Here is a 26,010-nt window from a genome sequence, read left to right on the forward strand (position 1 = left end):
GATGATGAGGACATTTTTCATTTTTTGTTGGTTTCTTTTTGTAAGGCGAAAATTCACAGGGAAAAATTTCAGATACTGATGATTCTTTCAGTATTTGTTCAATTTAAGGAGCCCATAGGTAATATTTAATAAGACCCTATCCCTCACTATTTTTCTCGGCTCTTAACTTTAATACTGTATTAGACCCCACCATGTCTCCCCACCATGCCAAAAAGCATTACAGCTTTGAAATAACTCTTAGTGGGTTATATGTATTTATTTTTTTACCCGTTTCTGCATTTCTTGTTGAAATCCTTCCATGAAATGGCACTGAAAGAAGAAAACAAATGCAAAACAGCATTCTGTTTTGCACATAAACATTACCAGCACTATTTCCATGTCAGCAACCAGTGACTTCTTCCAGTGCTATCTAAGTGGAAATTATTGTTTTGTAGAGTTGCCTGCTAGGCACAGGGGCATCCAACAGGAGGAAGATCAAATGACCCAAGTGTGAGCCCAACTGGCAGGCATCTCCTTTTGAAAAGGCACCTCCTTTTTCATATGTCCCTCCAGGATCCTATTCACCTACTTGGATGGCTGGCAGATAGCTCACTGTGCTCTTAACTGCCCATACATGCGCGCACACACAATGTCAACAGTGATGCTGGGAAATGCTTACGCAGCTATTCTTGACTTGTGATATTGTCAATGTTTTCTTTAGTTGAGTTCAGTTTAGATTGGATACTAATCCATTCTTAGCAAAAATAATATACTTCCTTTAACTTTTACATCTAAAAATATGTTTAAATACCTATTCCTATTTTTCCCCACTCAATTTATGAACTTGCTAAGCACATACAAGTACACACACACACACACACACACACACACACCCCTACCTCCCCAACATAAAATAAAATGTGTTTTTTCAATTAAGGAGTAACTACAACTATTCCTAACATTTCAGTACCTTATTTTTAAAAAGAAAAAAAAAATAGTTCTTCACGGCACTGTGTTCAAAAGTTTTGGTCATTGTACAGCAGGGTGTTCATCTGATCAAAATGCGGAGGACGTCAGGATTGAAAAAAACTAGACAGTCATCCTATTAAACCACACTCAAATAGTTGAATCTGTATAATGACATGTCTGCCAAGTAGACCCTGTATGGTGATATACCTCCAGTAAAAAGGAAAGTGAAAGATACTCTCTGAACACAGACTATCACCAGCAAGACATTTATTAATAGTTTTATTACACTTGTTTCTAAAATCTATTATTTCAACAGTGAAGAGGTAAATGCCAGACTAACCTCAGTCGGACAGTTATTATAGTTCAGTTGACAGTAAATTACAAGAAACATCTACACTATAATCCTGTTATAGAGCATGTAATACATTAAAATACGATGGAGAGGCTGCATGAATTGGCAACATTTTATATCATTAAAAAAAATAAAAAACCTAACTTACTATAGGTGCAGGTACTCGAAAAATCTTTCATTTTAAAGGGTAATTCTGTACCATTAAAGAAAAATCTATCATCTGTCAAAGGCAGATATGTTTATATCAAGTGATAGCTGTGTTTAAATATAATTTAAGACAGTTAAATATAAATTCACGTTTACTTCCATATAAAAATATATATAAAAATAGAGTATTTAAAGAGGTGGGTATTCATACAAAGGAACTGATAGATCAAAATAGTCTTTTTGGGGTATGGTAATGAAATTGAGGTATTTGTAACATGAATTGAATAACCCTCTCAGTTTTATTTTTCCCCCAAAAGAAAAACAATCCTTTAAAAGCCAATTTTAACTGTGGGATAGCTCTCAACAAAGAGCTTGAAAAATGAGGAAATTCACTATTTTGAAATTAACATATAGAAGAGAAAGTTCTCAATACTAGAACTGGACATGTTGTGTATGTATGCCACAGTTTTAATGAAAAAATAATTTTATGCTTACTCTAAATTTGTATTAGGTAAATCAAAATATAGTTACCAGTGACATAATGTTTGTGGGCACATACAAATGCTGTATGAAAATAAACTCCTCTGCACTTGCAAATGGCCAATCCTTTGAAAATATTTGCATAAAATGTAATCTTAAATTACCCAGGATTCTAACAGCCAACAAAAGCTTTCTTAACGGATATCGTCAGTAAAACATAATCAAATAATACACTTTAAAACTGCATATTTAATCAACTTAGACTGCAGTTACCCATCCAAGTTCACAGACAGGGTAGGAGGGAATGTTTATGAAAAGGACAAAGAGTGCAAAGTTAAATGCATTGGTGTTTTAATTGTAAAATATTACATTTCCTATCTCTCATAGAATCTTTTCGAATTCCTCGTGGAGCATCCCTGTTCTTTTCCTTTCGGTTGTAAAATTTAAGAAGTATAGGGAGACATGTTTTTCATAAACATTAGATTCACAAAGCCTAAGCCATCTTAAAGATCACATTTTCTCCTGGTAGAGGACACAAACACAATCCCTACTTGCAAGTGGAATGTAACTGCTTTTTTCTCCTTTTCAGTATAAATGTACCAAGAGAGAAGATAATGCGATCTCAAGAGCTTTATCTTTTTTGTCCACGTCATTCAAGTGTCTCTATTTCTCCCTATTATCACGATGCAATACCTAGCCCACAGTGGTTCTAATTCCTGACTGTACTTCAAGTCACCTTTCTCTAGCTCTAGCTTTCCCCTTGAAGACACATGATTTTCAAGTGCACACCTCAACCTTACAAAGCTGTAGGGAAAAAGTGTTATTATTACTTTTTTTAGCCACGCGTGCGTTGATGTGTATGTGTGTGCCTGGGTTCCTGGGTGTGTGGTCGGTCCAAATACACGTGACATACAGGCTTTGGTTCTTAGACCACCGCCCAGGTGAGTGAGGGGCGTGCCCCCAATTCCAAGTTCAGGCCTCCTGCAGGGAGTCTACACAGTTCTTTTACTCACGCACATCCTGCTGAGAAGGATTTCAGAGCAAACCTGATTAATTGGACCTCTGACATGATAGGGGGACTGAAAATTTGTTACAGAGTCTTGTCGTCGTCGTCGTAGTTTGCTCTGATTGCTGAAATATTTCCCCACAATGTGATTACTTGATTGTTTCATTTTAATAAAGTGATATTCTTTGGATAGCTTTGATTTCACTACCTGCAAATAAAGAGCAAAAAATAGTTACAATCAAGGACATTCAAGCTCTGCATCGAGTAGTATAATTAACTCACAAATTCGGTAGCCTCTGTATCACGTGGACGTTACCTAAAGGATATACATATGATCTATATAACCAAGAGCCAGAGGAACTTATCTTTCCAAAAAAAACCCCCCAAAGCCAAAAAGCCAAAATAAAAAAAACTAACGTTGGAATTAGAATTTCTGCCATTTTACTTACCTCAGGGCAGCTGGCCCCAATGCAGCTGAGGAATAATTTTTGATGGTTTCTCTACCACACTGTTGTTGTGCATGTGTCTGTGTGTGTCTGTGTATGTGTACTTAAGCTGGATACTAACACATAGAAAAGACGCTGATGGACCTTTGCTGGGTCACTGATTCAAACGTGGTCCTCCAAACCTGCCATGGCACCCTTTTACAGAATGGAAATTAAAACTATTTGCAGAGAGAAGAAAAATACTATCCATTGCACAGCCATAAGCTGACACTTACAATTAGTGGTTTCCTTTTTCTGGGCGCTTTGTAAGTTAGTAAGTTAGTAAGGAATCTGTAGAAATAGACCATGCCCTAGTAAGCTAGAAAATTTATATATGTTGGTACATATGTAAATTTTATGTTAAACTTTTTTGAATAGGCAGAATTATTAAGCATTTATAAAGCATAAGAGGACATATAAGAAAAATTTCCTCCCCAGCTCTGTCTCCCCACACCCAATCTCTCAGCTGACTTCCCAGAAACAACATATACTAATTTTTTTGTGATTCCATTTACAGATATTTTATGCATATCAACACACACACACACATACACACACACACACAGAGGCCATATTTATAGTCCATTTGTATGGTCTACAAAAAATTGCCCTGGTGCTATCCTATAATTTTATTTAAATTCAATTAATTAATACATAATGCATTATTAGTTTCCGAAGTAGTATAATTGCCAGTTTTAACATTGGGTTAATGTGACTCAGGTTGTTAATACCAACAGTCAGAGGGAATCAGAAAGGGATCAAAACAGAGGTTGTGGGGAGGGTCGGGAGGTAGGGAGGAGAGAAAATACTGGCAAAGAGGTTTGAGGTGTGTTCACAAATGAATAACAAATCATTAATTCAATTTATTAATTATTAATTTTTAATACAATTGCAAGGCATTATTTTTGGTCAGTACTGACACATAAACCACATATTAGTCATCAACCCGTTAAGGCAACACTAGCTTTCATGGATTTTTAAAATTCCTTTAAGTGCTATATGATGATTATGATGATGTAGAGCCATATTTTTTTAATTCCATATAAGAGAATAAAATGAAAACAGCTAAAAAAATACAGAATATTTAAGCAAACATGAGCAATTTATTTTGAAGATGAGTATTTTTAGTTATTATGTGCAAGCGAGCATGAACCCTTTTAGAAGATTTATTTGAGTAGAAATTCTGTAAACATCTAAACCAAAATGTTAACTGTAGTGATCTTTGGGTAGAGGAATTATAGGTGATTTAAAACGTATTCTTTGTAACTTCTGGCCTTGCCTTTTTTATTTGACTACGACAAATGTGCATTCCTTTATAATCATAAAAACGTTGAAGCTATTCCCATTTTGAAGAAAAAATGTAATGGCAATGCATTTGAAAACCAATTATACCCTGCTAACCCCAAAGAAACGAATTGTTTTCCTGTGGCTAGGGGACATTTAGTTTTTTATGATCAGGCCCTCAGATGAAGTGACTCTTAAGACCAGTGAAATCAGTGGGTTGCGGTAAGGAATCCCAATGGATGGGAAATCAGAGCTCAGTTTGCAGTTAACCACTGATTAATATTCCAGGTCCCAAGGTTGTAAGTTGCTATTAACGTGCAGCTCTTTGCACCCCTGTTTGGTTATCCTACAACTTTAAATATGATCGGGTGGGAGGTGCACCAATGTTTTTCTGAAGGTTCTGTCCATTTCGGAGGAGGTGTGTATTCAACGATAGCAAGATTAGTGAACATTTTTAAGGAAGTTTATTTAAGGAAACACTTAAGCATAAATATTACATTCAACCCTGAGAAAATATTATTTCAGCGTTCTGAAGCCAAAATAAGGTTACTTTTGTTTATATAATTTTATCTTCAGGTGTGGTTTTTGCAATTGCCAGATGATCAGCATGCTAATTAAATGCAAAATAGATAAAAATACATCCCATTGCAAAAGGTTATACAGTTCTTTAAAAATTATTTCAGTGTTTCATGTTGCAATTAATGCTGCAGCACACATGTTGGATAATGCTAGTGTAGATGCTTATAGCAATCTCAAATGTGATTTATAAAAGAGATAATACAAAAATATGTATTTCCACTGTATTTGCTGAAACTTATAGCGTCTACTCAAGAGTCGTGTCAATATTTTGCCCGATCACATGGGAAGGTTAATAATGTATTTCTATTTTTTTAAAAGATTTTATTTATTTGACAGAGGTCACAAGTAGGCAGAGAGGCAGGTAGAGAGAGAAAGAGAGGAAGGGAAACAGGCTCCCCGCTGAGCAGAGAGCTAGATGCGGGACTCGATCCCAGGACCCTAAGATCATGACCCAAGCGGAAAGCAGAGGCTTTAATCCAGAGCCGCCTAGGCGCCCCAATGATGTATTTCTATTTTTAAACCACTCAGGTGGTCTCTGAGAAAGGGAGATGGGATGCTAGGGGTCTCCTCCTGCTTCTGAGGGCCAGACTAATGCCTCTCATAATGCCGGTGCTGGCGAATGCTATTGAAGATTGATTTCTACACGTCTATCTCGGGGCTTGGCCCAACAACACTTAATTCAGTTAGTTTCCTTTGAAAGCTATTTTGCAGGAAATAATCAAAGATACTAAGTGTCCTAATACTGGCTTAGCTAAGCCAGTATTACCCTGACACTGACCCCTGAAAAGTGACAAACCTACAGAGAAAGAATTACTTCAATTTTGATTTGTCAAAATAGAGATGTGACAAGTCCTCCCAAATGTTACTGTAAATGGAATCCAGAGCCTTTAAAAAAAATCCAGCAGTATTTTGCGCTATACCAACAGCACACAGAATTTATTTCAGTAATGCAAGCTTTAGCATTATGAAACATTTTGTTATAGGAAATTACCCAAGAATTATTTATAACTATATGATTGTTCACCTTGAAACCCCAAAGGAAGCTACCAAAAAATAATGAGATATTATAAAGTTAATATTTACAAATCATATAGCATTTCTATATTCTATCAATAATTAATAAGAAATATATTGGAGAAAAGATCCCATTACAAAGAAAACAATTTCATTCAGTTCAGCTATTGTGCAGGTGCAGAAAACACAAAGTTTAATAAAAGGAAAATATTAACAAATGGAAAGACACACCAGGTCAAATCCTCCCAGATTAATGAAAATGCTATTCCAACTGTAATCACAGCAGTATTTGGGGGGCATGACAAGGAAATCCTAAAGCACATCTTGAAGAATAAATGTAAGAAAATAACCAAGACCATTTGGGAAGGGGGGGGGAAGCAGTGATGATGTGGGATTTTTCAATTCCAGATGTTCACTCATCGATTTTAATTGAGTCTACCATCAGCCTACCATAGATCCAATTTATTGGTTGCATAAGCCAAGTATAAGCAGAATTCAATACTGTGATAGAAAAAATAGGAATGTTCGTACTACATTAAAGTGCATTTCATAAACTGCTATTCTTTCCTAAAAATGTTTATGGAACAGTAAGGTAGTTCTAAATAAAGCCCAGTGTTACATAAATCTAGTGACCATAAATTTGACAGCCTAAGAGTTTTAATGACTTGGAATTAAAATCCAGAGTGTATGTTTAAAATGGAGATATGTACCAAACTGCTAATAGAATCTCCAGTGGGGAAAGAAGTAAGACTTAATGGGTGTATATGATCAAAAGATGGGAATTTTCTCTCTCTTTTTTGAGAGAGAGAGAGAGAGAGAGAGAGAGAGAGCAAACACACATATGTGTGAGGGTGGGAAGGGGGCAGAGGGAGAGGGAGAGAGAGAATCTTGAGTAGGCTCCATACCCCGCCTGGAGCCCTACACAGAGCTTGATCTCACAACTCTGAGATCATGACCTGAGCTGAAATCAAGAGTTGGATGCTTAACCAACTGAGTAACCCAGGGACCCCAGGAATTATTTTTTAAGATTTTATTTTTAAGTATTCTTTACACCTAATGTGAGGCTTGAACCCACGACTCTGAGATCAAGAGTCTCCTGCTCCACTGACCGAGCCATGTAGGTGCCCCTAAAGGCAGGAAGTTTTTGTTTTTATTGTATATAATTATTTTTATATTTTTACAGTTAGCAAGAGTTTGTCTAATCCTTTCACAATAGAAAAACAGCAGAAGAGGAACAAAATGATGCCATATCTTATAAAATTAAAATGGATTATTGATGACTTAATGATTTATTTTTTTCTACATTGTATCCAACTTTCAATCTTCAGAGCTCTCTGCAAGGAAACACATGGAGTAATTCAGACATGGTCCCTCCCCTCAAGGGGGCTATATAAAGACACATGTCTAAGATACTTGAAGTAAGAACAAGAATGAAATGACTTCAAAGACATTGTCTGAGACTCACTCCCCAAGGTCAGGCACCATGTTGTTTCCATGTAATGAATAGTTCCTTCGTACATTACTTAGGACTAATTTATGGTGGGTATGCTCATCTGTTCACAGAGCTTTATTTCCTTGAGCTTATTTGTTAAATTCAGTATGCAGCATTGCTGTCAAACTACTATCTCCAAGTTTCAAAATATTACTGTATTTTACCTACTCTTACGGATTCTAAAGTGAAGGAAAAGAACTTAGGTACAGTTTTTAGGCTTGGAAATGTTATGCAAGTGAAAGATGTTTGATACCTGTACAATGAAGAGCTAATTGCTTCTTTCCTTTGATCTCTTGTGTGGAAATGTGCTCATTTGGGTCCTTCCCAAAAATCAGAGGACCATTTGGGATTCTTAAAATCCAAATAAAGTGTCAAGTGGAATGTGGCTTTGAAAGAGAGATGTTAGCAATACAAATGTTAGGTTACCTCCGGGGGCACAATAGTAATAATAATAATAGACAATAAAAGTGAGCTATTGGAAAACACCAGTGAAAGAGTTAGGCCTTAAACCGAAGACAAGACCCTAAATGCTTCTGTATGGTGGTCACTTCAAAAAGAGACAGCTTCTGTTTGATGCTTCTTTAAACTTGGGTGCCTATAACTCAAGCACTGAGAAAGAGACATATCTATCCAGAGGGATAAGGAACTATCATACACAGGTAAGTGATGCATATATATGTGATTGGCTGCATGTTGACATTATTCCAAACACAAATGTTAAATGGCAATTATTTTGACACTGTCAAATGATCCAAAGTAATTCTTTGTCTCTAGCTTTGTGTGTATGTGTTGCTGTTTATTTTCTTTTTGTGAGTTTATCTGTCAAATTATATTTAAAATGAGGAAATGAGAGTGAAGGAAAATTGGTCTTTGTGAAGTGTGATCACCTGGTCAGATCAGCATTGCTCTATAATCACAAGTAAAAGTGTAGTAACAAAAGTTATTTTCCTCTGGCAGTGTTCACATTTAGATGAAGTAACATGTAGACATAGACTTTCAAGTGAAGATTACACTGTTTCAAAACAACAACATAGTTTTAATATATTAACTATAGAAACATAGAAAGGAGAAATTTTGGTGCTGGAATCAAGTGCTGTCATGATAACATATTATAGAATATGGAAATGACCACATTTTTCTGTGACTCAGTGTAACAAGAATTTAAAATTCTGTGCTTGGACATGCAGAAGTAACTTTTACTTTTTCATAGGTTTCCTATATGCTAAGAGACCTCCTAGCTTATGATTGTAGATCTTTCTACATCTCCACATAATTAAAGACTTGGGCACACAAATATTTTAGAAGGCATACAAATGGTTACAGTTCAACTTGACTGGCTTTGTCCTCTGCCTATTGTAGGACTAGCCAAACAAATGAAAATCTATTAATAAATTACGCAGTAAAACCCACATTGCGACTTTTACTATTAAATGCATGTAACTTTAACACTCAAAATTGATTTCACATAAATATTAATCAGAATGAGTATATTACCATGTCAATTAACAGTTGCATCTAAAATAACTTTGAATTTTCAAAAAGTCAGTACAAAAAGGGAGAGCTTGGTGAATTGGAAACGTGTCAGGCATATTAGAAGCAAATACCTTTCCTAAAACCGATCTTAACCTGAGTAACACCCAAGGAACTTCTGATGTGGTTCCAGATCCACAGAACAAAATAGAAAACAATTTTCCGTGGGTCAAGTGTTCCAAAATCTCTCTAGCCTGGATTAAGGGGGATGTTCTGATTATAAACGTGTTCCATGGACATGGATGGGCTAGGAAGAGGAACGGGAGTAGTGGCTTTCCAAGGCTGGAAAACCTGACATTGACCAAAATGTGCTCGTGTGGTCTTTTAAGATAAATGCATACGATTGAAGTACTTTTTATTTGGTATAGTCATTCTGCAGACATGACATTCAATCCAAGATCCAGTCACCAAATTTACAACCAGCTGAAAAAGTAGCCCAAGAATTCACAGAAACGGAATAAAAATAAAGCAACAAACAACAGCTAGAAGCCAGTCCTTATAATTCATAGTTCCATTTCAGGAAATCATGCAATTTTTTACAGATAATAATGATTTTTTTTCATCTACCCCCCCCTAATATTTAATCATGGCCACATGAAATAAGCTATGTTTTGATTGAAGGGAGTCCAATTTCTGAATGGGTCTAAGATGCTGAGGATTAGAAGGCAAGACTAAAGTTTTCTTTAGGAATGAGGAATTGTTTTTTGCTTTTGGTGTTTCCAGATTTGCAATGTCTCCATCTTTCCCCCTACCTCCCAATCTCCAGGGCTTCCTACTCTGACAGCTGAGCCTTTTTAACTTCTGCCCCTCAGACAGGCCTCCGTTTCCAGCTCTGGGGATGAATTCTGCTCTGAGGTGGAGAGACTGATTAGAAGGAGCCAGAGACCAGTAGTTTACCATAGCCAGTGAAACTGTGGTTCCCTCTTGTACTCCTCGGGAGTTCTCCAGAGACGAAGTCCTGTTTCAAACTCTGTTTTCTAAGTGGTTGGATAGTCATGTCACTGAATTCTTGATATTATTTGAATGACCTTCATTTGTTCAATGGATTACAAGCTAAGTTCCTACCCTGCTGTAGTTCCATGTACTTTTTGGGTCTTGGAATCTATTTTGACCTTCACTCACAAGTATCTCTTTCCATCGGTCTCTCTGGTTTTATTTAAGCATATGGTACCAAAATGTCACTTAGAAACAATTTGTGTGGACCAACATTCCAACTGCTGGCTTCACTATAGAGATTCGCTCAGCACTACTGGGGCCTTTGAAAGGGGAGCCTCCACTGGGCCACTCAATTTCTTGTCAGAGGAACCCTCTACCCCTTGTCCAAGGTGGTACGTGCCCATCTATGCCCTTCTGCTGGTCTACTGGTATTCCACAGGGTCTGGGGAGAAAGTATCGGAGCTCCGTCCTTCAGGGCCAACTCTTTCCCTTTCATTTTTCTGATTTCAGCCTCTAGATTAACTTGTTCTTTTCTGTACCTGTGTTTCTGAGTCCATCTCTGATGTTCAATTTTAACAGAAATCGTATCTATGGATGTAGGTTCTTGACTGCATGTGGTGGGGTAAGGGGTCCACCAATTTTGCATACAGACTTTCCGACCTGTGTCTCAGCTCCGCCTTCTTCTGCCCCTACTTCCCTCTCCCCACTTCAGGCCTGGACCATTCAGAGGATCTGTGGGCAAGTGTGTTTCGCCTCTAGTTGGAGATTCTCCTCTCTCACATTTTACATTGTAACTTCCTTTGCAGGCTAAGTTAAACTTCTTAGAATGAATTCAGATTTCTTGCCATTATGAGTTATTTCTTCTTATTCTGTCTTAGTGGGGAATGGTGGTGAATAGCTTATTGTCTTTAAGGTCTTTTGGTGGAGTTGCAAGTGGAAGAGAAGATAAATGCTTGTGGTCATTCTGCCACATTTAATCTGTACTCCCCACATGATTTTTGACCTCATCCTCTATGCTAGTTTTTCCAAAGTGTGTTTAGTGAGGTGTTAATAGTTGTTATGAATAAAAGGAAAGTGGTTCTGTGGTCAAAATGTTTGAGAAAAACTGGGTCAAGTGGAGCTAAATAGTTTCTTTGCTGTAAGAGCTTTTTGGATCATTTAAAATACTAATATTATTTGAGAATCTTTACAGTAGAGGGGTGTACAGAGTTTCCCAAACCACAGATCCTGTTTTCACTAGGCTAGAACATCAAAACATAGAGTAGGGAATGTTAATCAAGGCAGTTCAGAGTCCATCTTAGCTTGACTCTTAAAGCTTTGGTAGTAAATCCCCCGAAATGAGGGTTTATTGCAAAAAAAAAAAAAAAACCCCATGAGATACTTACGGATCAACATCTCATCTGAATTCATTCTCAGCAGGCACTGATCTGTAATCTAATCACCTGGCAGAAAAAGCTAGAATTCTTGGAGACAATAGACTGAGCACTGGGGAAAAAAAAAATTGTCTAGGATCACTTTCCCCCAAAAGGGGTTTAGGAATGGTAGGCAGTGAAACTCCTGTGACTCCTCTTTAGTGATAAGGCCATTGAAAGGTGTTAAATGACAACATTGGATTGGAACCACAGAAACATCCTGGTGGGGAAGTCAAGGATGAATTTGAGAAATTGAAAGTGAAGCTTCCAAGATGGAAATATTGCAGAAGTCCAGGGCAAGTAAATGATAGAGAAGAAGGAAATTGCAGCCAACCTCATTCATTTATCAGCACCCTCCCACGATGTACAGTGTCCTTGACCAGATCCTCGCCCACATTACCAAGAACCTTCCTCTTATGTATCCCTAAGTATGGATTATTCCCTTTCTGCCTATAACCATGAGAAGTAGTTCCTCCTATAAACTGCTCCCAGACCACTTTCTTTTCTGAATCCGGTATCTTTCCTTTATTTTTATTTTCACTTGTTGAAAGGCTTTAACCAGCTTCCTTCTCTCATCCCCCCCCCCCCTTTTTTAAAGATTTATTTATTTATTTATTTGACAGACACAGATCACAAGTAGGCAGAGAGAGAGGAAGAAGCAGGCTCCCTGCTGAGCAGAGAGCCCAATGCGATGCTGGGCTTGATCCCAGGGTTCTGGGATCATGACCTGAGCTGCAGGCAGAGGCTTTAACCCACTGAGCCACCCAGGCGCTCGCCCCTCCTTGTCTCATTTCTTATACCTCTTCAGTTACTGTAGTTTAATTCATGCCCCCAATATTTTACTGAAATTACTCCTGCATGATCAGAAAGGACCTTCTTAATGCCAAATCACTATGTAAAAATCCTTATCTTAATAAATCTATCCATTACATTTGACAGCAGTAATGCTGTTTTGATCTCTCCCTACAAATTTTCACTTTTTGGCTTCCCATGGTACTACACTCCACTAGAGTTTTCGTCTATCAGTTTATTCTCTAAATTCAAAGGCTCCTGTTTCTGCAAGCTTTGCTTAAATATTGGCATTTCCAAGAGTTCCTCAGCTCCTCTTACTCTGCTCACTTTCTCTGGATGATCTATCTTCATTGTTGCAACTGTTGTGTTTTCTGACGACTTCCAACCTTTTATCTCCAGCCGCACCCTGCCCCTCGAGCTTCAGACTTGTGCAGCCAACTGCCTGTGAGATATCTCCACCTGGATGTCCTACAGGCATCTCAAACACAACATGTTCAAAACCGAATCATCATCTTTTCCCTGAGCCGGTACCTTCTCAGTCATTCTCTGACTCAGTTGCTGGTTCAGCTCTAATTCATCACCCAAGTTAGGAGTCGTCTTTGATTCTTCCTACACCCCCATGCTGCAGATAAGATCTACAGATTTTACTTTTAAAATAGGGCCTGCGTTTGTCTCCTTCTCCCTCATGCTTGCAGTCTCTGTCCTGGTTTGGGCAAGCTTTTATCATCTCTCACATGACTTCTGAAAACGTCTCCTAAGTTCTCTCCCAGACTCAGTTCTGTCTCCGTCTTCCCCCCTCAATGTTATTTGAGACAAAGATGTGACCATCTCACTTCTCCGTAAAACTTTCGTTGGCTCTTCCTTACCTATAGGGTAAAGTCTAAGCTCTTACCTTGATCTGGCCCTAGCCCACCTTCCCCAGGCCCTGATTTTAACTGACGTTCTACAATACACAGAATTGCATGTTGGGGATATGTTACATTTGAGATACTCAAGGGAACCCTAAAAAATGTTCTCCTAACTCATTTGTGTTTATAGTAGTTAGTAGAGAGCTCACATAGACACTCAAATATTTGTTGAATTAAATTGCCATTACTAATTTATTAAAAATAGCCATGCTAAAGGCTTTTTTCTTCCTTGTGTTTATGACAAACTTTTAAACTTTGAAGGAAAAAGGGCAAAACTTCAAGCCACCACATAGAAGGCAAACTTTTCTAGGTCAGCTAAGTTTTTGTTTACCTAATTAAAATTAAATAATAAAGAGTATAAGATGAAGATCAAACAATAAAGGGGAAATAATCTCTGACAAGGAATTGAAAATCCTTTCTTCTTTCCATGGTGCCAGAATCAAAGGAAACTTGGGGTTATTAGAGTTGGGTAGTAATGCCAGAGGGATTTTTTTTTCCCTCCCTTTGGACTGAGTCAAAAGCTGTATGCCTGCCAGAAAACAGAGATCTCATGTAAGGTTTATACAGCTGATTAGACTAATTAATAATCACACAACAGTTGTGGATTTGTCCCTCCTGCAGCCAGGTCTGAGCTGATAATATTTTTGTATCCTTCCCAGGTTTTACTCATAGTAGATGTTTGCCACATAACTAAAGGTACTATCCAAAACCACTCTTGGGCAAAAGCTACCTGGATCCTGTTTGTTGTCCTGCACAAACACTGCGAAAACAAAATTCCATTTCTGCCCATGAAGAGAAACACCTGCTTTTCTAATCAGCAAGAACATTATAGTCAAAACTGATGCACGCCAGTTGGGAAAGTGTTTATAGATTCATGGTGGCAACACATTCTCTCTCTCGGTGTCTTGACAGATGAAAAAGTTGCCCCCAAGACCTTTGGTGACAAGAACCCCACTGAAGTAGGTTTGTTATGTCTATGATGGAATTCCCACCACAAATCAAAGAGGACACATCAAGATCTTACTATAATGATTATAGCAATCCTTCTCAGGTATGTGTGAATCTATTGTGGGAGTAGTTTGATTGAACACTAGAAGATACAAGGCTCAAATTCTTATGGTTTTAGCACAGCCGATTTTAATTCTTGGTCTTACTGTATGACAAATTGCTTTGCCAGCTCATAAGATGAGCACAGAGGCAAAAATGGTTATTATTAATAGATTTCTGCCCTTTCATATGGTTTGCATGAAACCAATAATGTACTTTTCCCTGGCTTGGTACATTAACCATCAAATCATCCTTTGTAAGGGCCTTTAGATTTTCTTATTGTTTATAGGAAGCTCACAGTGATTTAAGATGTTGGGTGATGGTTTGGAGAGGTTATAAAACATCAGTGTCGGCACTAGAAACTTCCTGAGGTACAAGTAGTACATAATGTTCAAGACTTAAGTGACCATTATGCCTAAGTGATGAATGGGTTAGAGACTTTGTAATGAAGAGAGTCAGTTTCAGAAAGATGATCTTATCATTCTGTGGTAGAAAGGCAAATGCTCCCAGAAGTATTTTAGCTCAAATAAGAAAACTTCAACATGGATAACACTGCTTCAGAATCAGTTGAGATAATTTCGATGATACCTAGGTAGTTGCCAAGTCAGCACACGTTAGAAATAGGGCTTAAAAAACAATTTATACACAATCATTGCACATAATTAAAAAATCAAATAAGTGACATAATTTCACCTGACATGCTTAAATCATGGTTATGCAAATTAAAGATGATTTTATTAGTAATATTTAGAAGCCAATATTCTAGTTGTGGTGGTTCAAAGAGTCTTTGTTGCAGTCCTTGAATTCCATGACTACTAGTGTCACTGGTTAGTGCTGTAGCAGGAGATACATGCAAAGCGATCACGTGGGAAGGGCATCTTCTGTTTTTAATTGGAGCCATGCTGGGAATCTCTGGAAGACTTCTCCTTTTTAGGCTTCCAGAGTGACTAAAGATGAAGAAGAAAAACAGATACCCTCCCCTCTCAAATACTAATTGAAGACACATTATATAAAAATAAGTAAATAAACAAACCTTTTCTAAAAGGGGCAAAACCCTGGTCTGTATGTTGTCTTTCAAAGTCCCCATTTTATGTGGGTTTTGGCAACCTCTGACCTGTTTTTGCAGCCAACTCTGATACTGGCTCTGCGGCAAGATCATTTCTTTCTCTTCTAGGCTACCTGCCCTTGTTTCTAAGTCTTGACTTTTTGCAGATAGCATAGAAACTCAAAGGGTGTATTTTATTTATTTATTTATTTATTTTTTTGGTGGAAGAAAGAAATAGACACACAGTCTCCTACAGCATAGAAGCTTCTCTGCAACAGCAAGGCCAAGTTCAAGTTACTAGATCAAAACTGAAAATGCCCTGCTCTGCACTGTGGGTGCAGGCTCTTGCTTCCCTGAGATGCAGGTGCACTTGTCATACATAATTACATGTAAACACACACACACACACACACACACACAGAATATTTAGAAGAACCAATACAGTGTCAATAACTCTTGGGTAGCCATAAAAACCTAAGGACCAAAATGGATCTGACAGTCATTTTAAGGTTGGAAAATGGGATCCAAGAATCCTTTAGTTGTCATTGCCTTTGTCAACCCAACGACTGCCTTCTGGTTTACAAGGGCTGTAAGACTGAGTGACAGGCTTTAGGTGCTGGGGCCTGAAACTCTTGCTGCCTACTCAGCACCCTTCCCTTTATCCTTTCCAGACATTCTTCCTAATAAACCCCCTTCCTCTGCTAATTCTGTCTGCTGTGTCTTGGAGAACCCAAACTGACCGAGGAAGAAACCTGCTGTTGCCTCTGCTAACACCTTATCAGCTTCGCTTATTATAATATTATATACTACTTGATGACTACAGATCAAATCATTTTCCCCACGGGGTGCTGAGGGCTACTCAAAACATAGCTCCACCTCTTTCATGCATTGGCTCAACCAATGGAAGAAGGTCATTCATGAGTCTAACACATTAAATTGTCTTGATTTTCAAGCTCCACCAAAGACCTGGCTACCTTCTTTGGCCACAATGTCTGATGGGAAGGTTCAGGGTCTGTTCGAAATGGCAGGTGCTCTCCAGGTTTCCATCCTCCTGCTTGTGTTGACTGGTGATCCTAGTTTTTAAATGTCTACCTAAGAGCAAATTTTTTTTTTTTTAACTTCTTATTTTGTAGCACCTCCAGTTGTGACTGCTACATGCTTTGAGTGAGTGATGCTGAATACCTCATTTGATCCCCCCCAACCCCCGACATGGTTTTTTTAATACAAAATAACACGGACAACAAAACTAAAGATATAATGAGAGATGTTTTAAAAAATCAAAAGCTACAATAAATAAAGAGCCAGGATAAATACCTCATGAAAATGGCACCCGCATGTCCCTTGCAAAAACTCTTTGTATCGCCCCATCGTTATAGTAAATGTGTCAACCACTTCATAGCCATAGGTTTTTGCGGCATCCAGAATAATCACATTTTCCTTCCATAAGTTCTGAACTTCACTCTGCAGTGCAATGGAGGAAAATGGGAATTAAAAAAAAAATTCAGTTAGATTGAGTTTGTTTGTTCTTTTTTTTTAATCAAGAGGATTGTTTTACGATTTACTAATTCAGGTAGAAATCATGTAAATATCATCGTTTTTACAGATTGGTCCCACTGCAAGAAAAAGAATTAATTTCACACGCATTTCTGAAACAAAGACTTCTCAGTTTTTTACTCAAAATATAAGTGCAAACGTTTACATGAATCTAAAACGGCGACACATAAATATCTAGAATGACACACGGTTTGGAACTTTTCCTTCTATGTTTTAACCTTCTTGGGTTTTTTCCCAGGGAAGGTTCATTGAGATATTTAAAATTCTCACTGTAAAAGTCAAAATTTGAACATCATGAAGGCTATCTCCCTCTATTTGGATTCTTACTCATTTAGTCATTTGAGTATTAGTTAGTATCTGTTTTGGGCTTAGCTCTGTGCTAAGGGACCACAATAGAAGGAAAAATAAATCGTGGCCCCTGCTTCCTCAGACGCTGCATTCTAACTGGAGAAACACATTTGCAAACATTTACTAAGACCTTTACTGGATGTAAAGATCCTAGCCTCTGGGCCATTGGGGAGGAGGGACCCGCTAAGCAGGGTGGTGGAGGGCGGTTCAGCGGGTTCAGTGAGGCTTCAGGAAGGAGCTCCAGAGCAGAGTGAGGTTTAAGAGGAATGGGCTTTGGGTGGGCTTCAGGGAACGACAGAACTGAGTGCCGGCTCCAGCCCCTGCTTTGCCAAATCATATTCTTCCCTCCCTCCCCAACCATGTCCAGAGCCATGAGCGAGCTTGGCCGAAAGTCCAATTCAGGTCCACTGTGGAGAGGAGCAACCCCTCCTCTAACTACTCTCGCTCTGGGATTTCTCATCAGCGTGGCTAGGATGCTCTCAGACCGACCTGCAGTCTGAGACTCCTCCCTCCTCATCCACCCTTCTTGCGCTCTCTTCCTATCAGACAGTAACAGCCAACCACGTGCCCAACAGAGCCCAGGATAGAGCAGACACTCCGAAAGTATTTGGTGCGAGATTGAGTGATATGCTTTAGGTGCTGGGGCCTGAAACTCCTTCTGCCTACTCACTACCCTCCCCTATATCCTTCCCGGATATTCTTCCTAATAGATCCCCTTCCTCTGCTAATTCTGTCTGCTGTGACATGGAGAACCCAAACTGACTGAGGAAGGAAACTGCTCTTGCCTTTTCTAACGGATAAAAATTCTTTTTATTTTCCGGTTGAAAAAGAAAATCACAGGAATGCCTGGGTGGCTCAGTGGGTTAAGCTTCTGCCTTTGGCTCAGGTCATGACTGGGATCCTGGGATCGAGTCCCACATTGGGCTCCCGAGCCTACTTCTCCATCTTCCTCTAGTCCCCCTGCTTGGGCTCTCTCTCTATCTCTCTCTCTGTCAAATAAGTAATTAAAAAAAAAAAAAAAGAAAAGAAAAGAAAGAGCAAATCACTTGTTTTGTTGGTCCAACTGCAAGAAAAAGGCAGCAGTACAAATATGTCTAATTTTCTGTCTTTTCCACTGTGCTAGCATACCTATCTTCAGGTAATACCGAAGGAAGAGTATTTCCCCCAAAATAAAAGTAGTGAATAGAAGAATTCCTAAAGAAGAAATCTAGAGGAAAGGAACATAGGTGAATTTGGTTGATGCCATCATGTGAACAATGATGTTTAATATTGTTTGTAGACTTCTTGTCCGGTTACAAGTATTTTCTCAGTTTTAATTTGTGTAGATATGAAAGGTATATGGAACTTTACAGTAAGAGGGTTCTAAAGAGAGTTTTCTAGACAAAGGTTGGTTCTCTGGGAAACAGACTCCTGAGATGGGAATTTGCTTGCAGGGAGCTAAGAGGAGAGTGTTTTGGGGATCAACACCTATAAGGAAGTGATGTAGTTCTATGAGAGGGTTTTGTGGATCCCACTGGGAGTTCTAGAGCTGGTTCCTCCAAGATGGCCCAAACTAGGGAAAGGGAGCTGAATCTTGGTACCCCTATACTGGCAAGTCAGGCCTGGGCAGCAAAAGGCAATTCCTGCCGAAAGTCAGGAGGGAGTCCTCGCTGGGCCACACCCCCAGTCGCCCAGGTGAATGAATGTCTCAGTCTTGAAGGGGCGATCTAGGAGGAGACAAACCCTAGGAAGGATCATTCACTCATTCTTGCATGAGATATTTTTTGACGGTCTATGTGCTGAAGATGGTGTTTTGCATTTGGGGTAGCAGAGTGTGCAATGCAGCCCTTCCTTCCTCCCTGGTCCTTGCTCTCCCAGAAATTAGTCTAGCAGGGGAGACAGACAACCAAGGATTGTCTCTGTTGAGCGGCATAAACAGAGACGTGAGACTCTATCACAGGAGCTCCTGGCAGGACTAGCCAATCCAGTCTCGTGTATCCGTTAAGTCTGCCCGTGGTAAACGAACACGTGAAGGATCATTGGAAGTTGTTCAGGCGAACAGGTGGTGGGAGAGTGGGCTCCACGCAGAGGGAACAGTGATTTCAAAGACCCGGACGTGAGTGAGAGCATGGTGTGCTTGAGGAACTGAAACTTGCCCAGCAGGATTGAGCTCAGTAGCAGTGCGTGCATGAGTGTTTACACATGTGTGCACATGTGTGCATACGCACGGGTAGCAAGTCTACAGAGAACAGCAGAGGCAAGCTCTTGAATGGCCATGCCGGCAACAATTGAGTTCAGCCTTATTTTCTGCCTCTGCTTGCAAGTCTCCCTATCTCTTTTGTTCTATCCTCTCCCCTCTGTTTCTCCTCTCCTTTTGTCTTCATTCTGTTTGAGAAGATTGATGGGGATCCTCAAAGCCGTGCTGGGAGACATACGACTGAACACAGGATCTGGCACAGAGAAAGTGCTGCAGAAATGTTTGCTGTCTGCTGTGATGAACTAATCTTGAGTTTGGAACCTAAATAAAAGTAGGAGCCACAAGCACTGCAGTTCCGGAGAGGGGTAAAGTGGGGGCTCAAAGCAGAGTCGTCCTGAAGGAACTGTAACCTTGACTGTAGCCTTCAAATAACATTCAAGGACATTCAACTCAAAACCATTAATAAGGAACTGTCGTCTAATCCAGACTCCGACCCTTCAGCTGCCCCAGATATTAAATACGTCAACTCATCTTAAGGGACTTTCCCCTCCCCACATTACCTCCGAGAGGCTGAATTTGGATCCCTGACTTGGGCCACATTCTATCTGTTCTCCTGCTTTTGGATCAGAGATCTGACACCGAGGCAGGCGACGGTTTAGAGGGAAAGGGGATCGTGTCATCTGTGCTGGGGAACTTGAGGAGGGACCAACACCACACACACACACACACACACACACACACACACACACACACACACACACACCTCACTCAATGTATACAGTAAATGGACAGTTTCCCATCTCCCCTGAACAAAGCCACGAAGTCCCGCCTGCCCTGAACTCTCCTTGCTCTAACAAGTGCTGCTGCTTCTCTTACTTACAGATAGTGCCTTTCTTTGCTTTTCTTTCCTTTTCTTAGACTTCTGTTCAGTGCTTTTCTATAAGAACTGGTCAGAGGCCTCTAACTCTTCCCCTTTCTGAATATCCAAGCAAAGATAAAACTAATGATACTACTTCAAAGACTTTTTTTTTAAAGCAATCAGTCAGAAATCATCTTCAAAAAAGCCACCCTTTTCCTAAAGTACTCATTGATACTGACAATTTCATTTGTGGTTTCAGCATGAGTCTTTTAAGGTGTATGAAATGTTCGTGGGGTAAAGGGATACTTAAAGATGAATCTCTCTGATCCACCCTTCAGTTCTTTATTTTTTATAGCATGGCATCCCCTTTCTTGTCTTAGGAGTTCAAAGCATTATTCATAATGTGTTAATGGGACATGGTCTCCTTATTTCCAGGAATAAGTATAATGGATTTGAAATCCTAATCCTTAAGTACATTATCTCCTTTGATTTTTATGAAGGTGGCTGACTCTTATATAATGCCTTGTAGGTCCTTTTTCAGACACCAACAAAGATCCTTACAGGAACCATAAAGTTCATGTAGCTTAGAGGGAATGGGCCTACCTGTGTCAAGAAATGCAATCCATCCACTGGGAGATGAAATCCAATTCCCAAAGTTTTGATGATCACAAGGATATTGAGTAAATTTTCCCTGAGAAATAATCAGAATTCTGAGGTCATAAACCTTGATTACATTTCTTGGTATTTGTGCTTACATAAACAAATACAATGGATTTCTTTTAGGATGTGATAATTGGCATATAAGACTAAATTCTCATTTTATAGATTTGGCATATTTTAGTTTTTTTTTTGTTTTTTGTTTTTTGGTTTTTTTTTTGTGGACAGAGTTTTATGTGTCAGTGGGTGTGTTTTTACCTGTAGAAAATATAAATGTGGATACTGAAGAGCCCTCTTGTGATGGATACAAAAAGTATTTTGAAACATTTTAAACCGGAGTTCTAAACTTCAAGCTGTCCTTTCCACAAAAATCTCGATAAAATTTAATCACCTCAACGGTGACTTTTCTTTTTAACTCCAAATGCTAATGACAATTCTTGTTGCAGAAACTCACCTCTTCAAAACCTTGTGAATAATCTTTAGGTGATTGGAATTGAGCCACTGAACACCACCAACAACCAACACCGTCTGGCCTGTGTTCTCCAGGGGACGCGATCTGAAATCCAGAAAGGAAAACAACACATGTTGCCTTGAAACAGATGGTTAGCATTTTCTCAGCAGTGCCTCACGTTTCTCTGAGTCATAGCTAGCATCCCGATTACTGGACCCCCTTGTCCTTTCCAACTTGTTTTCAGTCACATTACTTGGGATTTAAGCTTTTCAGCACATTTGATAGACAGGGAGCAATGATGACCCCCAGCGAAACGTCGGTCCATTGTAGCACTGTGCCGTCCATAATAGTTCCACTGTACCTTTGCAAGAGATGTTCGAGCGCGTTCTCAAATGTTGGTCTCAATGAAGGGCTTATCCAGAATTGGGGATAGTAGGAGTAACTGATCAAAGTCTTCCCACCGTTGATGTTGTGATAGAATTTCGTGCCATGCACCTTCTGCCATTCCTGCAGGGTTTCATTCAGTCTTTCGATCAGGTAGTACATTATCCCTCTGTTGGTTGAATCTCCAATGAAAAGAATCTACGAATTAGAGGAAAACATTTGCTTTCAGATCTGATGTTTACACATGGTATGAGAGACAATACAAAGTAAGTCATTTGTTGAATAGTCCTAAAGCCACAAGTCTAATTCTTTGGAAGCAAGCCCTTTCAGCTGTTAGAAATGATGTGAATCATATTCTCCCCCAAACCTGTTCATTTTCCTCTCTTCCATATTCCTCATAATTTTAACAGCCACTGACCTGCTCAGTTATGTTTAAAGCTTTTTGCTTTAGGCTCTCTTGGGTTTCCCCACTTCCCTTAGGTAGTTTGCTTTCCCATCTAATGAGCTGAACAGATTTTATTGATTCAGATAGGCCTGAATCAGGGACCGTACGATGACTAACATAACATTAAAAAAAAAAAGAAACTCAAAACAAAAAACAAATAAGCATGAGGTACCTTAGTGTTGTAAGAATACTTAGATATTTTTTCCCACCTCTTCATTTCATAGATGTGAAAACCGAGAATTCACAGAGGCTGGATAGCTCAGTAGAAGTCATGCCACTGTTTGAGAAAAGAGCCAGAGGGCTGGACCCTGAATCTCTGACTATGACCCAGGGAGCAGTCCCCAGCACCATTTGCCCGGGAAGACTCTTACTCATCACCTCCTTCAAAACCCTCCCACTGCCCCATGAAGCAGCTCTGCTTCAGGCTCCTATCACCCCAAAACTGTGGGAAAGGCTGCCCTCAAACTCATGCTGTACACGCAGCACTACTGGGATAAATTTCCCAATGCCTACTTCCGGAGCTTGCACCTTCATGCTCGAAAACCTTATTGGGTCTCCATTTTTCTGTATAGTCAAGCCTATGTGATTGAGGTTGAGCCAATATTTGCAGAATTTTTATTGCATATCAGACTCTGCTAGGTGGAGACTTCACACAGGGCACTCCTTTTTAATCATAATGGTGAGGTTTGAGTCATTATTTCCATTTCACAGAGGAGCAATCTGAGGCTCAGAAGGCTCAGGGAGCAATTGAAGGTTCATATATCTGGTAAATGGGGAACACAGGACTCAAACCTAGGCCCTTTGACTCCAAACGCAGGGTCAATGGCCCCGTCCTCCCAATGCTTCCCTTCAGGTAAGCAGGTCAGACTCCTACTTTTTTGCTGAACATGATTTGCACTCCACAACATCTGTTTTCCCTTGTGCTAATCCGCCTGCCTAGCAAGCTCCTCCCTCGGCAACCCCACCTGTGTAAACGCTGCACAAGCTCAGACCCCAAAGAAAAAACCGTAACTCCCAGAGGGTCTTGTCCAGTGCCCCAGCTTGTCCAATGACCTTCTCTGTCCTCTGTGATTTCATTACATTTTTAATTTCCATTACAGATTTTATCAAAGACTACATGACATTATGGCTATTCCTGTCTGTGTCTTTTTTTCTCATCTCATGTCAAGAAATATTTGAGGTCAGAGTCAGGGTTAATTTCTAAATTCTAATTTCCCCCATACTACCATGCATACATTTCAAAAATACTTATTGAATTGAAAGTCAAAGGGACTTCTGTTCGAGACAATCCTTTTTAATGTCTTTGGACAGGTTTATTTCATTCTTCAGTTTTCTCTGTGTTGGGATTTCTCTTTCTGTTAGCCCTGCACATATTTTTCTCTGATTTTAACGGCAGCCATTGCTGGCATTTCTCAGGACTACTGCATTTGTCCATGCACAGCAAAGTGAGTAAGAATCTGCAAATTTCATTCTTTCCATGGTAAGTGTATTCAATGAGCTGTGTGAAGAAATCCCCAAGACATCTCCGATTTGCCCTCAGATCAAACATCAGAAGCACCATCAAGCTAAACTGAATAATTTAGGGTGTCAAGGCCCCAGTCACTGATCCTCTTAGTCAAGTTCCATTTGGGGCAATAAACATCTGATATAATAAAATAATTTGTGAAATCCCTTGAAATTCTTTTTACTGGATTTAACCTATATAACAATTTGTTTTTCTGATTTAGAGTTTTGATTTTTAAAAGAGAACTTTGAATAATCTGGAAAGCCCTTCGTTTCAGATACTAGTAATTACCAGCTCCCTTTGGATCAGTTTGCTGGGGCTGCCGGGACAGAGTACCACAGACTGGGTGGCATATGCAACAGAAATTCATTTTCTCACTATTCTGGAGGTCAAAAGTCCACAATCAGGGTATTTGCGTGGTTGATTTCTTCTGAGGGCCTCTCTCCTTGTCTTGTAGATGGCTACCTTCTCTCTGAGTTTTCCACATGGTCTTTCCTCTGTGTGTGTCTGTGTCCTCATCTCCTCTTCGTGTGAGGACACCGGTCACATGGGATTAGGGCCCGCCCATAAGAGCTGATTTCGCCTTCATTACCTCTTTAAAGGCCCTGCCTGCAAACATGGTCACATTCTGAGGTGTTGGGTGTTAGGACCTCAACTTGAGAATTTGGTTAGATGGGAGAACTCTTCAGGTCTTAACACTGATAAAAGACCTTTGAGACCAGCTTTTTAAAACTAAATTGCCACTACAGGTTTTCCGATGGGTTCTTTTCATCACGGTGTGGAGATGCAATCCCTCCTAGGGTATCTCTGGGCTGTCAGTAAGATCACTGGGGGTCTGTACTGTGGCCTACAGGGAGAGATACAGGGGCTTAGGAAAATCAAAGAAGCTGCTTGTTACTGAGAGAAGAACATTTTGGTCCCTTTTTTTTGTGGCGTTCTACAAAGAGGCAGCCCACAAAAACGTCAGAGGCAAAAAGAGTTATGTGTCAGAATTCTAAGGTACAGTTACTTATTAACTAGATAATCTTAGATAAATTATGACTGCTCCAAGGTTTCCTCCTCTTACGTGTAAGATGGGGGGGGGATAACAGCACCGCCTTAGAGAACATCAGTGAGATTGTCCCAGCCATCTGGTTCCTGGCACACAGGAAGCTCCCAAGGTGAGCTCGCATGAAGGCACAGGAAAGGCCCGTAGCATGTGCGGAGCCATCCAGGGGGTTTTGCAGTGCATTGCTAAGCACTTTAAATTCAGCAACTTGTTGAGAGGAAACGTCAGAGAAGATGGGGGAGTGTCTCCATCAGAGCGCTTGCCCTGCGAAGTCTGCTGCAGATCCCCCCACCCCTTCACCCCCCATTCCCCGGACTCACAAGGCTGCTGGTGAAGCCTGAGCTCTGGATGCAGAACCGGGAAGAGCTCACCACCCTGAGCAAACCAACACTGTCAGAACCAGCCCTCGCCTCTCCATCCCTGACCAGGGACCAACAAGAGCTGCGGGGTTTGGGAGAAGGAAGCCTCACCACCAACATGTGCAAAACGAGTGCTAAATTGCAAATAACTAGGTAGCGTTTTTCAAGTCTGGTGGTCAGGACTCTGGGAGGAATATTTCCTAGAGAATTGTTTTCTCCCAGAGCCTTTCTATTCTATGAAAGAGAGAGATGATAAGTTCTAACTAAAATGAAAATGCAATTGTGATTTTAAGATGGCCTGTTCTGTAGGGGAGCAGTTTTGTAAGAGGCTGATTTCTAACTTCGAAAGGTCAGTTCTTTTAAGTGCATGTACACAATTGAAAAACAACGTCAGGAAACAGAGTGTTTTTTTTCCCCCCAGTTACATGGCTAACAGCCAATCTTTATATCTTTTAGATCCTTCAATTTGGGCAATTTTCAAAAAGGATATTTTTACATTATTTGTTTTAAAGGTCGACATTAAAAGGCCTAAATTTCCATAAAAATACTCAAAACTGGCCATAAAATTTGTAAATAATTCTTCTTTCCCATCAACATTATTGCTTCACACTAGCATGTATAGGTGCTGGTTGGCATAGGCAATTAATGAAAAAAATGTGATCATTAAATATAAATAACTAGCAAGCAATTATAAAAATAACCAACGTCAGAAATAGCTAGTTTATTCCCCCCTACCAAAACAGCAAAGATTTTGAAAGCCCCTATAAT

At 39.7% G+C, this 26,010-nt stretch overlaps 1 protein-coding gene across 1 annotated transcript in view; it reads right to left on the bottom strand.

Moving 5' to 3' along the window:
* Positions 1-1,198: 1,198 nt before the first annotated feature.
* CPED1 (cadherin like and PC-esterase domain containing 1) overlaps positions 1,199-26,010 on the bottom strand; it is a 264,193-nt gene continuing 239,381 nt past the window's right edge. The window contains exons 18-22 of the mRNA XM_082692704.1: positions 21,864-22,084; positions 21,506-21,607; positions 20,998-21,085; positions 16,772-16,918; positions 1,199-3,141 (exon numbers count right to left, since the gene is read on the bottom strand). Of these exons, the coding sequence (XP_082548830.1) occupies positions 2,920-3,141; positions 16,772-16,918; positions 20,998-21,085; positions 21,506-21,607; positions 21,864-22,084 (780 nt within the window). The 3' untranslated portion in view covers positions 1,199-2,919. The remainder of the gene's footprint in view (positions 3,142-16,771; positions 16,919-20,997; positions 21,086-21,505; positions 21,608-21,863; positions 22,085-26,010) is intronic.

This window comes from Mustela nivalis (genome assembly GCF_964662115.1).
Source record: "Mustela nivalis genome assembly, chromosome: 12".
NCBI lineage: Eukaryota > Metazoa > Chordata > Mammalia > Carnivora > Mustelidae > Mustela > Mustela nivalis.